At 42.9% G+C, this 15503-nt stretch overlaps 1 protein-coding gene across 2 annotated transcripts in view; it reads right to left on the bottom strand.

Moving 5' to 3' along the window:
- nrap (nebulin-related anchoring protein) overlaps nt 1-14340 on the bottom strand; it is a 60969-nt gene extending 46629 nt beyond the window's left edge. For both annotated transcript variants that reach the window (XM_056297434.1, XM_056297435.1), the window contains exons 1-13: nt 14275-14340; nt 13331-13425; nt 12617-12704; nt 9937-10041; nt 8068-8175; nt 6696-6803; nt 5722-5826; nt 5337-5444; nt 2958-3065; nt 2749-2856; nt 2171-2287; nt 1380-1484; nt 105-212 (exon numbers count right to left, since the gene is read on the bottom strand). In XM_056297434.1, coding sequence (XP_056153409.1) covers nt 105-212; nt 1380-1484; nt 2171-2287; nt 2749-2856; nt 2958-3065; nt 5337-5444; nt 5722-5826; nt 6696-6803; nt 8068-8175; nt 9937-10041; nt 12617-12704; nt 13331-13425; nt 14275-14340 — 1329 coding nt within the window. The remainder of the gene's footprint in view (nt 1-104; nt 213-1379; nt 1485-2170; nt 2288-2748; nt 2857-2957; nt 3066-5336; nt 5445-5721; nt 5827-6695; nt 6804-8067; nt 8176-9936; nt 10042-12616; nt 12705-13330; nt 13426-14274) is intronic.
- Between the last annotated feature and the right edge of the window lie 1163 nt (nt 14341-15503).

The following is a 15503-nucleotide window of genomic DNA, read 5'->3' as shown; positions in this document are numbered from 1 at the left end:
ACAACATGCCCAAGTGTCTTTAGAAAGGAAGACTCAGTCCCAGTACAGTCTGTAACCTTCACTCTCTAAACAGTGCTTATAAGACATGTGTGGATTAGGCTCACATTGCTGGCCAGCTTCCTGACTTGCATGGCATGCATGGTCTTCTTGTCCATCCCCGAGTCATCGTAGTGGCCCTTCATGTGGTTGGTGTACTTCTCCTTGTATTTATTCTGTTCAATATACAGCATGCAGAATTAGTTGTAACCAGTCGAAACATTTAGATAGGAAATGTTTTCATATTCATTCATATTTGCATACTGAAGTTTTCATGCAGTGCCTCGATGTCAGTAGTGAGACATGTCAGTAGTGAGATATGTCAGTAGTGAGACATGTCAGTAGTGAGATATGTCAGTAGTGAGATATGTCAGTAGTGAGACATGTCAGTAGTGAGATATGTCAGTAGTGAGATATGTCAGTAGTGAGACATGTCAGTAGTGAGATATGTCAGTAGTGAGATATGTCAGTAGTGAGACATGTCAGTAGTGAGATATGTCAGTAGTGAGATATGTCAGTAGTGAGACATGTCAGTAGTGAGATATGTCAGTAGTGAGATATGTCAGTAGTGAGACATGTCAGTAGTGAGATATGTCAGTAGTGAGATATGTCAGTAGTGAGACATGTCAGTAGTGAGATATGTCAGTAGTGAGATATGTCAGTAGTGAGATATGTCAGTAGTGAGACATGTCAGTAGTGAGATATGTCAGTAGTGAGATATTCATTTGGGAGATTTGAAAGAGTCCCTACCCCTATTTTAGTTCTGACAATGGTGTATCTTTTTCTCTTTTTTTTGTATTTTCCCCTCTTTTTGTACCTGGCCAATGACCCCACTCCTCCGAGCCGTCTCAGTCGCTGCTCCACCCCCTCTGCTGGTCCGGGAAGGGCTGCAGAGTACCACATGTCTCCTCCCATACATGTGGAGTCGCCAGCCGCTTCTTTTCACCTGACAGTGAGGAGTTTCACCAGGGGGACGTAGCTCGTGGGAGGATCACGCTATTCCCCTCCTCCCTGAACAGATGCCCCGACCGACCAGAGGAGGCGCTAGTGCAGCGACCAGGACACATACCCACATCTGGCTTCCCACCCACAGACACGGCCAATTGTGTCTGTAGGGACGCCCGACCAAGCCGGAGGTCACCACTACGCTACCCGGATGCCCTGACAATGACATATCTTTATGTCTGGCCTCATCTATAAGCTCACGACCTTTGTTATTATCTGTTCTTTTGTTATCAACCCCTACGTATGCTCTATGTCGTGACATATTTCTGACAGCATTATGCTGTTATTGAATATTGTCATTTTTATTGAATATTGTCATTGTGCAGTGGGGCGCTTACATCGCTGGTGAACTTGGCAACCTTCACAGCATTCTTAAACTGTGGCGTCTCACAGAAATTGATGCTGTGACCTTTTGTATTCTCCAAGTCTTTCTTATACTCCACCTGTTAGAGGTCAGGACAAAGAAAAGCATAAAACACATATTTTGGGACTCATCTTTCCGTGTTTCTTTCTTCTAAAACTGACGTGCTGTCATAAGTAGTCTGTGCGGTGACAGAATATTGGCGTTGCTGGATGTCCCATGAGCAAACCGCCAGAGGCATGCCTGAAATGCTGGGAATGCAGGTCAGGCAGCTGCATGTTTGGCAGGTGATGAGACGGCCTGCTCGATATTCCAGACCTGTGTGATAGTAGTAATGTGCGTAGTAAATAACACACACACACACCAACAGTGTAGATTTTCGATAATCTCGTCACTTCAAAAAAAAAATTGAAAAAAAGTTGCTTGTGTTTTTTTGTTTTTGTTTTGTTTGTACTGTATTGTTGGTGTTTCGGAAGAAAAAATATTAAGGACAAAAAAAATCTCGTCCCATACTTCTGACAAACTTCCAACACAAATGAAAGCACATCAACCATATTAATTCTTAATAAATTACACCAGAGAATTCAGAAATAAACACTTGACTATAAAACCCCCATGACACTTTAGTCAGGTCATCATTGCACCAGTATAATACGATACAATACAATACAGATCAGTGAAGGTGTAGAAGAAATCAAAGTTAAGGCGAACCAAAGCTCTTGTGTTAATGCACCCTTATCTCAAGCTTACTCCATCTGACCACTTTACCTCACTGACAATCTTGTTAATTTTGCAGGCGTTCTTCAGTGCTAGGTTGTCCTCTGATGTCAGGCTGTGGAAATGCGACGTCCCCTTCATCTTGTTCAAGTCCTTCTTGTATTTCAGCTGGACAAGGACAGATGAGGAAAGGGGGGCGCTTAGATGGATGATTCATTGGCCGCAGAAGCAGCACAGAATCCCTGCGTGTGGCCCCCTAGATATATTGCCAAATGTATATACATCATGCACAAGTCTAATTTAGTCAGAGTAGGGAGTTTGGGGGGTGACAACATGGAATTGCAGTTCATCATTGTCTCCCTGGCCTCCTATTCTACCCTTCGATGACAGGGATCTGCATGATGGACGAGGCTGATGGATTTTACACCCTTGAGTCCACAATGCTTGTAATGTTTCTGACAAAAGCGTCTGTGACGAATATACACTGATGCACAGCTAAACTACTATATCCGCTTGCACGGGCTTACCTAAGCGAATGCAGAAAGAGCGGGGTCACAGTATGAAACTTCATGTTTCACAGATTCACCTAGAAATAGGAGGACATCGCCCAGATGCAGTCCTATACTCACAGTACTGGCATGCTCCTGAGCCTTCTTAGCCAGCTGGTAGCCAGGGGTGATCATGGCAGGGAAACTCCCTTTCCCTCTCTGCTGCTCGTACTGCTCGGTGTAGGCAATCTGCGAACGGGACGACACTTACTGCGGAGTTCGTCTCTAGAGGGATGCTTACAGTGAACACCCAGTGGCTTTCCTGCAAATGCAAACGCGAATTTCCTCACCTGGCTGAAGTTCTCTGCATTTTCTTTGGCATGTGCTGCCTCCGCGGCTCCAGCCTCAGCACTGACTTTACCCTTCATCTCCTGTTCATATGTCTGGCGATACTTCACCTGATTGGGCAATGACATGGTCAACAACCAATTTACAAATGTTTTGTGGCAGAGGTGTGTGTGTGTGTGTGTGTGTGTGTGTAAGTAAGTAAGTAAGTAGTTTATTTAGTATAGAAGCTTTCACAGTACAAGGTCACAAAGTGCTCGAAAAGAGTAAGATTGCCAAAAATAAAAACCATAACACAGTAAAAAAGAAGCAAACAATAAAACATAAGCAACAAAAGACCTTACAAACAAAAAAAACTACAAACACTAGACAGCATGAGGCAAAGTTGAATAAATGGGTCTTCGGCTGCTTTTTAAGGCATCAACAGAGGCCGCAGATTGTACATCTAAAGGTAAAGTATTCCACAGGATCAGAGCCACAACTTCAAATGCACGATAACCTTTTGTTTTCAAACAAGTGCGAGGGACAACCAATAAGCCCTGGTTAGAAGACCTGAGTAACCTACTGCTGGTGGAGCAGGTCGCAGATGTACGCAGGTGCCTGATCATACAGGGCTCTCTATGTGAAAACAAGAACCTTAAAATTAATCCTAAACTTGATGGGAAGCCAATGTAAAGAAGATAAAATGGGTGTAATGTGAGTCGTCCTGCTAGACCTGGTCAATAGCCTTGCAGCAGCATTCTGGACCATCTGTTGATGGTCCAGAACACTGGACCATCCCTGGACTATCCTCTCCCTGGACCCCAGGGAGGACTTGGTGAGGCAGGTGAAGCGGGAATTGCAGTAGTCTAGCTGGGACGATAGCATGAATAGTAATTTCTAGCCCAGGTTGTGACACAACAAACCTGAGTTTAGCAATGTTTCTTAAATGGGAAAAAAAAACATATCAACAATTTAATGTTGATCGAAGTACATAGCATGATCAAAAATAATGTCAAGATTTCTAAGATTAGTTTGTACAGCTGAAGGAAGAGACCCATTACACTGAGCAACTTTTGAAACTACACTATCTGAAGCAATGATAAGGACCTCAGTCCTATCTGCGTTTAGCTGTAAAAAAGTTGTTGGCCATCCAGTCCTTAATGGCAATCTGACAATTGTACAAAACAGACAGTTTGTCAGTCTTATCAGGCTTAAAAGAGACATACAGCTGAATATCATCAGCAGTGATATGAGATACCTTTAAATTTTCTAATAATGTGACCAAAGGGAATCATATACAAAGCAAATAATATAGGACCCAAAACCGAACCCTGAGGCACACCACAGGAAAGAGTTACAATTTCAGACATGTAGGGACCAAGTGACTCAGAAAATCTCCTATCCGAGAGACAGGAGAGCCAGTCCAGGGCGCTCCCAGAGACACCCACTCACTGCCTAAGCCTTTCAGTCAGGATGCTGTGATCTAAAGTATCAACGGTTGTGCTAAGATCTAGCACCACCAAAACAATGCATTCGGCCACATCAGAAGACATCAATATGTCATTGGAGAGATTTTAGTGGAACGCTTCTGACAGAAGCCAGATTGGACGTTATCTAAAATGCTGTGTGCAGTCAAGACAGCAGTGAACTGTTTGGCAACAACTATCTCTAACACTTTTGAGCTAAAAGGCAGCTTAGATATAGACATATATAGTTTTTGGATCAAGGTTAGTTTTTTCAAAAAAGGCTGAACAGCTGCATGTTTGAAATAAACTGGGACACAACCAGATAGCAAGGAGCTATTTATAATAGAGACCAGGCATGGATCAATAGGCCCAAGTACATTCTTAAGCAGGGAAGTTGGTAAAATACAGGGCTTGAGGAAAGATTCATACTGCCTACCACATCAATGAGGACTTGCAGAGAAACAGGAGAGAAACAGTGTCTGTGAATGTTCTCATTCATCCAGGTCATGGTTATCCAAAGGAGTTGAATCAAGTGCGACTGGACTTGGTATATATCCGTGAAGACGTTTCGCCTCTCATCCAAGAGGCTTCCTCAGTTCGTGCCTTTCTGGCTAGACCAAACTAGTCTGACTGGCTGGTGATGAGACTCAGCATTTATCCTCTAGGAGTCGTTATCAGAGCTCTTTGTGATCCGATGTTTACCAACGCCTGTCGCTAACAGAGCCATAGATATGAGTGGGGAGAAACAATCCAAAGTTGATGATGGCCGAGTTGGGTAAGTAGAAAAGGGAGTAGAAGAGGGGATGATAATAGCTCTAACATCTCTAATCTTGTGTGTGTGTGTGTGTGTGTGTGTGTGTGTGTGTGTGTGTGTGTGTGTGTGTGTGTGTGTGTGTGTGTGTGTGTGTGTGTGTATGTGTGTGTTTCACTACTCACATCACTAGCCAGCTCAGTGGCCTTCTTGGTCACCTTGTACCCAGGAGTGAGGTGTGCAGGGAAACTGCCCTTGCCTCTCTGCTGCTCATACTCTTCAGTGTAGGCATACTAGAGGAGTGATACGATCTAATGTTAAACCACAAAAATCAACTTTTACTTCGTTTTAACTTTTCCATGAATGACAAATAAATCTGTAAAAGGGCAAATCAAACGAGTGTCAGTATGCACTCTCGCTTGCCAAGGCGGAGTTACCCTGGAACATATCGTGGAACCAGCAGCATTCCCTCTAACAGTGCATTTCTGGAGGTAAGTGTTGGAGTGGTGTGTTGTGTTATTTGTTGTTCTGCTGGTACAATCTGACATCTTCCCATAAGGAAAAACATACATTGCTCGTGAGTTGTCCTTGACTCTTGGCCAGAAGCACTTCGGGTGGGTCTGCAAACGTAGTGTACTTTGACACTCTCTCCTCGTGTCCCTTTTTATAATTCAGCTGCAAAGAAAAGGACCACACTCGGTGTTATCATCTTCTCATGGGTCATCCGGCAACAGTGACATGCAGAAATACCTGGTGACAGCTATTACTTGCCGTATATGCTTCAAAATTATGCCAGCCCAAACTAACAGCATTAAAGCCTCGTCGACACCATATGCTGCACAAATGTCATGTGTGAATCACATGAACCTGTTAACCTGGCCAATTACCCCACTCTTCCGAGCCGTCCCGGTCTCTGCTCCACCCCCTCTGCCGATCCGGGGAGGGCTGCAGACTACCACATGCCTCCTCCCATACATGTGGAGTCACCAGCCGCTTCTTTTCACCTGACAGTGAGGAGTTTCACCAGGAGGACGTTGGGAGGATCACGCTATTCCCCCTCCCCACCCAAACAGGCGCCCCGACCGACCAGAGGAGGTGCTAGTGCAGCGGCCAGGACACTTCCCACCCACAGACATGGCCATTTGTGTTTGTAGGGATGCCCGACCAAGCCGGGCGATGACACATTTTCAGTTCAAGCATTTTAAAAGAATGCAAAATCTTGAGTATGATTTTCCCTATTCTTGGGAATCTTTTAAAATACCAATATTCCCATTTCCTTAGCACTACCAATGTATGCAAGAAGATTCCAGCCTTTATGTCTGTGGTTATAACTCAGATTCTGCCAACGCTCAAACCTGTGTGCTGCAAATGAACGGTCAGAATACTACCAGAGCTTCCAGAGCTTTGCGGCATATGCCCGGCATATGTAGACACGCTCATCATCACTATCACATGAACATTACACACACACACACATACACACACACAGACACACACACACACACACACACATATACCGCTCCAGGTTGACAGAGTCCACTTACATTACTGGCTAAGGTGTTGGCATTCTTAGCCACTAGATATCCAGGTGTGATCATAGCAGGAAAACTGCCTTTTCCTTTAGACTGCTCATATTCTTCCGTGTACTTCACCTGTCAAGGAAGCAGAAAGCAGCTTTGTACATCATATAGCAGCCCCGTCACCCTCTGTAGCAGTATTAGTCCCACTCTCTGCTATGTGTAAAATGGTACCTTTCCAAAACAAGACGACCACCACTGGAGACACCAGGCATTCATGATATTAACTTTTGGAACTAGGAATAGAAGGGCACTTGAGTCCTTGGCTGACAACTCATGCTACACTAAAGTCTTTACGGTATCACGACTAAAATGTAAAAACTAAGAGCTTGGCTGGGGAGGTGGCACTGGTAAGAACTTGATGTTGTTGTAAAAAGCTCTTTCAACAGAACTCTCAGGTACATACCTACAATAGCAGACATGCTGAAAATGTTAGTCTCCCTACCCTTCTTCTACTCTTCTTTTACCCTTCTACTCTTCTTCTACCCTTCTTCTACTTTTTATCTACTCTTCTTCTACCCTTCTTCTACTCTTCTACTCTTCTTCTACTCTTCTTTTACCTTTCTATTCTTCTTCTACCCTTCTTCTACCCTTCTTCTACTGTTCTTCTCTTCTTCTACTCTTCTTTTACCCTTCTACTCTTCTTCTACTCTTCTTTTACCCTTCTACTCTTCTTCTACCCTTCTTCTACCCTTCTTCTACTCTTCTACTTTTCTTCTACTTTTCTTTTACCCTTCTACTCTTCTTCTACCCTTCTTCTACTCTTCTACTCTTCTTCTACTCTTCTTCTACTCTTCTATTACCCTTCTACTCTTCTACTCTTCTTTTACCCTTCTACTCTTCTTCTACTCTTCTTCTACTCTTCTTCTACCCTTCTTCTACTCTGTCAGCTTGCAATCAGGTCCAGAAAATCTCACATCTGAACCCACATCCCTACTTAACCTAAAACTGTTTTTAGTAATAAAAGTAACTTGAGTGCACATACACACACACACACACACATTCATGTTGGCTATTGTCCTATATTTCACTTTAGTTTGCTTCTCTCTCCCCTTTTTACATTTGTATTTTAATTCAGTCTTCGACGTTGTCTTCTTCTTCATGATTATTTTCCCCCTCCTTTTTATTGTTGCGTGTTTGAGTTTGTCTTCATTTTCTGTGTTGTCTGGTTAGCTGGTGCGTCGCCTCTTCTCCTGGGAAGGGCTTCTTATAAGCCCAACAGAGTTTTTATCCTCTCCTCAACAATTCATTTGTTTCACTGTTATTTCACACGTCCCCTGCTTTGTTATTTTGTGCAAATAAAGTAAATAAAGATATGTAAATGAGATGAGGTACTCACATCACTGATGGTGTTCTGGGCTTGGGACACCCTCACTATCTCCTGGTTGGTCACCATGCCGGAGTACCAGGTCTGCTGCGCTGCATACTCAGACTGAGACTGGTAGGCCTGCAGGAGACCAAGTGCCAGTTACCACAGGAACCAGCATCCTCTGCTCCAGTCTTCCTGGTCACGTTGCCTTCAGAGGCTCCGTGAAATCACATGACACTGACAGAACCACTACTCTCAATTTAACCTCACACTAGACCCAACATGACGCCGCCCTTTACACTCTATATTGTGTCAAGATAAACAGCCAGCTGAGATATTCATGCATCACATATGTTGGTGTGTCTGTTAGGAAACTAGCTGACACCAAAATCAACATTTTAACAACTATAATACTATTTTCAAACAATTTAAACTTCCGAGAGACATGGTCGAACTTGAATAGCGAAACTGAAAAAGTGAAAATATTTCCTGAAAAACAAAACGGAAAACACATATTGCTAATCTAACAAACGTAACAAGGCCTATAAAACCTGACATGTAGAAAGAAAAAAAGAACTGAAAATAAATATTGAAACAGCCCCAAACGACGACCGGAATTTAAAAACTATTAGAACGACCATGGGCGGTCAAAATGACCGTCGGTTTTTAAACTCTATATTCTGTCAGGATAAATTCCCAGTTGAGGTATTAATGCATTACACATGTTAGTGTGTTTGTTATGAAACTAGCTGACACCAAAATTAACATTTTAACAACTTTAATACTATTTTTCAAACAATTCAAAATGGCCGCTGTCCAACGCCTGTAAATCCTGCAGCGCCTCGGTGGTAGTCACGGTGCGTCTGTAACCAGACATGTTGGGACATAATCACACACCAAGTGTAGACTATTTCTCTCCACTGGAGGGCGCTAGTGTGGTTCTAGGCCAGAGCAACGAACTTCGCGAAGGAAATGACGCCACCGACACACGTCATAAATACTGACATGACGCACACGATGACGCGCAAATTACGCGCCGTCATTTTGACCGCTCGTGGTCGTTTTAGGTAGATCTTATCATCACTTTTTTTCGTGCAATTGATCTAAAACTCATTTTAATGCAAATATATACTACTTTAGGGTCATTTGGGGAGCGGCAGGTCTGTATCTTTTCTCTCTCTCACAAAGTTATTAAACTTTGAAAATCCAAAACGGTCAAAATGACCGCCTTGGTCGTTGTACCTTTGAACTTTGTGAGAACACATAGCACACATCCAAATCCAAACGAACAGATAGGAGGTGAGGTTTGTTGTGTAGCTACAAGTCCATTCTCCAACATTTGTACATATATGAGACCTATAATGAGACCATGCTCCTCTACCCTGACTGTCCTCCTTGACCATTAACATCAAATATATTCTAACACCACTCACGTCTAAGTACTGGCCACCTGGTGTCATATCTGGGGTTGCCAACTCCTTGCAATGGAAATAAGGAACAGGGGACAGGGATGGGGGTTGGATGGATGGGGCAGCGCGGGCATAACAAATATAATGTGCCTTACACTATACACACACACACACACACACACACACACATATAGATATATAATAAGGAACGATTCCTTATTTTAAAGAACGGTTGGCAACCCTACTCATATCTGTGGTTTCACCAAGCTCCAATTTTGCTTCATACAGGGAGGTGCTTTTTTTTTTTTTTTTTTTTACAACCCCCTCATGTCAGGGGTAATGAGGAAATACAGGATAGAGAGGTGGCATGGTATATGACTGAAAGGCCTTCCACCCAGAATATGGCAGCCTGTGTTTTTGTCCTTTTCTGGGGAGAGCAAACAGATGGACAGGGCCAGTTTCGCTGCCTACGAAGAGGGCTGAGGCTCACCTGGCTGGCCATCTCACGGGACAGACGAGCCTTCTCCAGCTCCATGGATCGCATGTCATAGTGGAAGGTGGACATAAAGCGCTCACCATCTTCACGATACTTCAGCTACGGGTGCACATAGACGACAAGCATTAAGCCAAGGCCAGAGCGAGTTCTGCATGATCCTCTACATAGTAAGCACATGCAAATACAAATGTGCACACACACACACACACACACACACACACACACACACACACATGTCCATGACTGTAGAAAAGAAATGCTCAATGCATCATGACACCAACAAGAAATTTGTGCGAAGGAAAGAAAAGGAAAAACAAGCTCCAGGTGTTTCACTGGCTTGACATGCACTATGTCAAAGCTGTGACTAGTACACAGAGAACAATTAGTGTTAAGTCCTGAATATTTCACTAAACTCTTACATTTTCAGCTTCGAACAAGACAATCAGAGCTCGTGTGTGTATGCTGGATGACACTAGTGAGCTGGTATTAATAACTATGTGTAGCCAAGTTAATAACTATGTGTGGCCAAATTAATAACTGTGTATGGCCAAATTAATAACTGTGTGGCCAAATTAATAACTATGTGTGGCCAAATTAATAACTATGTGTAGCCAAATTAATAACTATGTGTAGCCAAATTAATAACTATGTGTGGCCAAATTAATAACTATGTGTAGCCAAATTAATAACTATGTGTGGCCAAATTAATAACTATGTGTGGCCAAATTAATAACTATGTGTAGCCAAATTAATAACTATGTGTGGCCAAATTAATAACTATGTGTAGCCAAATTAATAACTATGTGTGGCCAAATTAATAACTATGTGTGGCCAAATTAATAACTATGTGTAGCCAAATTAATAACTATGTGTGGCCAAATTAATAACCATGTGTAGCCAAATTAATAACTGTGTGTAGCCAAATTAATAATTATGTGTAGCCAAATGAATAACTATGTGTGGCCAAATTAATAACTATGTGTAGCCAAATTAATAACTATGTGTGGCCAAATTAATAACTGTGTGTAGCCAAATTAATAACTATGTGTAGCCAAATTAATAACTATGTGTGGCCAAATTAATAACTATGTGTAGCCAAATTAATAACTATGTGTGGCCAAATTAATAACCATGTGTAGCCAAATTAATAACTGTGTGTAGCCAAATTAATAATTATGTGTAGCCAAATTAATAACTATGTGTGGCCAAATTAATAACTATGTGTAGCCAAATTAATAACTATGTGTGGCCAAATTAATAACTATGTGTGGCCAAATTAATAACTATGTGTGGCCAAATTAATAACTGTGTAGCCAAATTAATAACTATGTGTGGCCAAATTAATAACTATGTGTGGCCAAATTAATAACTGTGTGTAGCCAAATTAATAACTATGTGTAGCCAAATTAATAACTATGTGTGGCCAAATTAATAACTATGTGTGGCCAAAGGCAAATCAGATGCCGCGACAGACAGGGCCAGAATTTAGTGCTAATTTCACAATATAAATATTTATATTTATATTTATTCTGGAATGATGCTGAGGCTGAAAAAAAACAATTTCTGAACAACCATTAAAACACCGGTAGGTATAGGAAGAGCTAAAAGGGAATCTTGTGACGAATAATTTGTCGGAGCACTGGAGCTTGACATTTTGAAAGGAAGTAGTTGGGTATCAGGAACAGGTGGATAGATAACGTGGATGGAACAAAGTCCCAAAATCTGACGTTTGACCTGATCCCAACTGGTGACTAACTCTAAAGCTGTCTGGCTGCTTTTCAGTATGCTAGCAGTAGCCAATGTGCCTGCTACCAGTCCATTGCCAACATGAGCAAAAAGCATTGCATGGCCTCGGCATTACATACACACACCAACACGGACACGCCGGTGGACGGACAGGAACAGCTGGCGAGGCAGAGGAGAGGAAGGGAGGTGAAGCTGTTTTTCTAGGGGCATAATTTTAGTACCCTAAAGCGTGGACAAGCACGGGGGGGGGGTCGAGGCTGTGTCACAAGCACAGAAATAACCCCTGATCTACTCTCCATTCCAAACCTCTGTGGTCACCATGTATCCAGAAGGTCCAGACAACCTTCTGTCGCTCCTCCGCTCCCTCATAAAGAGCGATATCGAGGCCCCTCGGCCTTTACAAGCAGCCTGGCCGTCACAGATATGGCTGTGAAACCCTGGCAAGCTGCTGATTTCTTACCGTGCATGCATGCATGTAGGTCAATTGACCTTATCATCTCCACTCCCGTCAGGGTAACCTGCGTTGGTTTCGTTTTGACCGATCCTTTAAAAGCTAACTACACCAAAGGAAATGAAAGCACCATCTGCCTGACTTTAAAGACTAACCCGTGTACTGGTATTTCACTTTAAAGTATTTGTAGGTTTAACAGGTGCGGCATCTCAACTATACACGCGTATTTCCTCAACCACCTCCATAAAACATCACAATCTCCATCGGCTAGCCTGAATTACAACAACTAATACAGGAATCATACTATGTAATGAATGCCATATCCACACAGCATGGTTGGAAGCCATGATGCCAGCCACGGCTGGGCCGGTGACCTCGACGTGTGGCAACCAGAGACCTCCGCTTGACTTGGCCGACACATTTTTGTCTGCTGTTGTCAGTGTTGTGTTTTCACATGTGACATTGCCGTCGACATACCTCGCTGCTCGCCTTGCTTTGCTTCTTTGCGTTGATGTTGATGGGCGTCTCGTAGACACTTGTGAAGGTGTTGTTCCTCGGATTGTGTCTGGAGGGTGGAGTTGTAGAAATACAATCGTTAACACTTTAGTATGGGGAACGTAGTCACCATTAATTAGGTGCTTATGAGCATGCAAATTAGCAACATATTGGCTCTTAATTGGTCATTATTACATACTCATTAATGCCTTATTCTGCATGGCCTTATTATACAACCAGTAAGCCATTAGCTATGAGTTTTCCCTCTATAACCTCAGAAGTATTGCTTATTAGTAGTACCATCTCAATATGCTTTGCTTAGTATGGCCTTTATAAGGTGGTAGTACCACAAGAAGAGTTATTCTCCCTTACTAACACTTAATGAATATGGTCTGTTCTTACATAACACACAAAACTACAAGTGTTCATAGTGTTAAATTACTCTAAATTAAGTTTTTGTTACTTAGAATATGTTCCCCATACTAAAGTGACATCTTGATCATTACTAATTCACTAGTAATTAAGTTTTTTTATGTTCCCCATACTAAAGTGTTACCATATAATCATTTTGGATGAGGTTGCTTCGAAAGGTGAGCTGAGAAAAAACATCCCAAGCAAACGATAAACAGGTTATGTAGAAACCAGGAGGCCCGATCGTCTGCTGGTGAGGTCTGAGAAGGGGAGGGTGGTACTCACACGGAGCAGTAGGGTCTCTTCTTGTGGCTGACAAAGTTGTTGGCGGTCAGGACCATCTTACAGACGTCACAGTGAAAACATGCTTTGTGCCAGTTCTGATAGGGGGGGGGGGGGATGAGAAAAGTACAGCGCTCATCATCGTCTCACAGTCATAACTGAATTCAGATGACTAACTGAGGAAATGTGACTCTGGTAGCTGCTGATGTGATGCATTATGTGGATGGGCTGACAGAGGGAATGGGCTTTATACATGCGGCTTTCAATGAGAAAAGTCAAGGTAATGGCAGCGTTGATAGTCTGTCATTGGCATGAGTGCACAAATGTGTTCTTACATCTGTAGAATTGGTGATTCACTGTATCGAACGCCAAACTTTACCGCGGTTTAGCCTCTAAAATAACACGTTTTATACCGTGGTGGTCCTATACTGCATCTGAGAAACAATTCCTTTCACATGTGTGTTGGTCAAATTAGACAGATACACCCTAATGAGATACTGATGAACTTGACTTACTTGTATTTTCTGCCTGTCTCTCATATTTCATAACCACGATCTACTGGGTATGACCATTCTGTTTGATTATATCATTATTAGATTGCTAAATATTGTCAAAGTTAAGTTTGTGGGCTTTTTTTTAGTTTCATTGGTTTTTTTCCCCCCATTTAAATTACTTTTCTTATGCAAATCATAACGAATCTAAACTGCCTGGTGCCCACGTTGTTTAAACCTGCCCCATTTTGTTGTATATTTCAAGATACAACACAAGCTGATCGCGGACATAAACCATTATATAAAATCATGAACATTAGAAGCGACATTCCAAAATGTCTGTTTATTTTAAGAACTTCATGCAACTTCTGTGTTGCTTTTAATAGTATTTTGGACCAGAGGTTGGGAAACTAGACTCCCCGCTGACGGATCAACACAAAGTTCCTGCTGTCTTACCTGGTCGATACAGTTGATTTTCTCGGCCGGGTAGACCACAAACCCACACCTGGCACAGGACTGCATGTCGAAGGCTTGTGAAAAGTCAAAGGAAGGAAGCCTGGGCCGAGGAACGATGATAAAGTTGGCCAAAAAGCACAGGGTCAAGCCGGGCAGGGCAGGCGGTGGACTCCCAGAGGGCTGTGTAGGTGTCTGTGTAGTGGTGTTAAAGTTAGCTCTGCACTAGAACTGTCTCTTACTTGATACCACGTCTCAGGGACCAGCCCGTTTCACATACCAAACTGCATGACTGGCTGAGTCCTGCTGAAAATAGTGGTGTGCATGAGGATGTTGGGGGATCATACGTTTGACACACAGGGAAAGAAACTGACATAAGAGAGAGAGATGGGGGGGGCTGTTGGTTTACATGTCACTGCATATGTGTAATGATGCTGAGATTGGAAGCTGCTTGTGCTTTTAGGCGCTTTGGTGATTGTGGCCTTGGGCTAGTAGACATAAGGAATGAGCAGAGACGTTGCTAAGCAAGAACAATGCAATGAAAATTCCTGTTCCTGACAAACGTCGTAGACTTCTCATCAGCCGTCAGTACCGTACAGCCTCACCTGCTAGTGCAGAAGCTTGTGGAACGTTTTGGGTTGGGATGGATTTTGGACTTCCTCACCAACAGATTTCAGAGAGCGAGAGTTGAATGGACGCTTTCCTGGCTCGACTTCCACATCAACCAGCTCCCCTCGGAGCCGTGTCCTCTCTCCTCTCCTATACATCCTGTACAGTAATGACTGCCGCGGTGAGTTCAAAAATCATCACATTGTGAAATTTGCAGATGACACGGTGATAGTGAGTCTGCTGAAGGAGAATGAAATGTCCCATGGTCCTGTCATAGACTATTTCTCCGAATAGTGTCAGGGAGCCATTTTGGAATTAAATGTGAGTAAGACCAAAGACATGTGTATTGACTTTAGACGTAATCCCTCCAACCCGGTCAACACTAAGATTAATGGTCCATCCATCCATCCATCGTCCAAACTGCTTATCCTGCTGTCAGGGTCGCGGGGATGCTTGAGCCTATCCCAGCAGTTATTGGGCGGCAGGCGGGGAGACACTTTGGACAGGCTGCCAGGCCATCACAGGACAGATTAATGGTCATGAGGTTGAAATTGTTGAGTCATACAAGTACGTGGGCACTATACTTGATAACAAGCTAAACTTTGATTATGATATCAATGCAA

This window comes from Lampris incognitus, chromosome 17, assembly GCF_029633865.1.
Source record: "Lampris incognitus isolate fLamInc1 chromosome 17, fLamInc1.hap2, whole genome shotgun sequence".
Classification (NCBI taxonomy): domain Eukaryota; kingdom Metazoa; phylum Chordata; class Actinopteri; order Lampriformes; family Lampridae; genus Lampris; species Lampris incognitus.
Note: the sequence above shows the minus strand (reverse complement) of the source record. Positions and strands in the feature narration are given on the sequence as shown.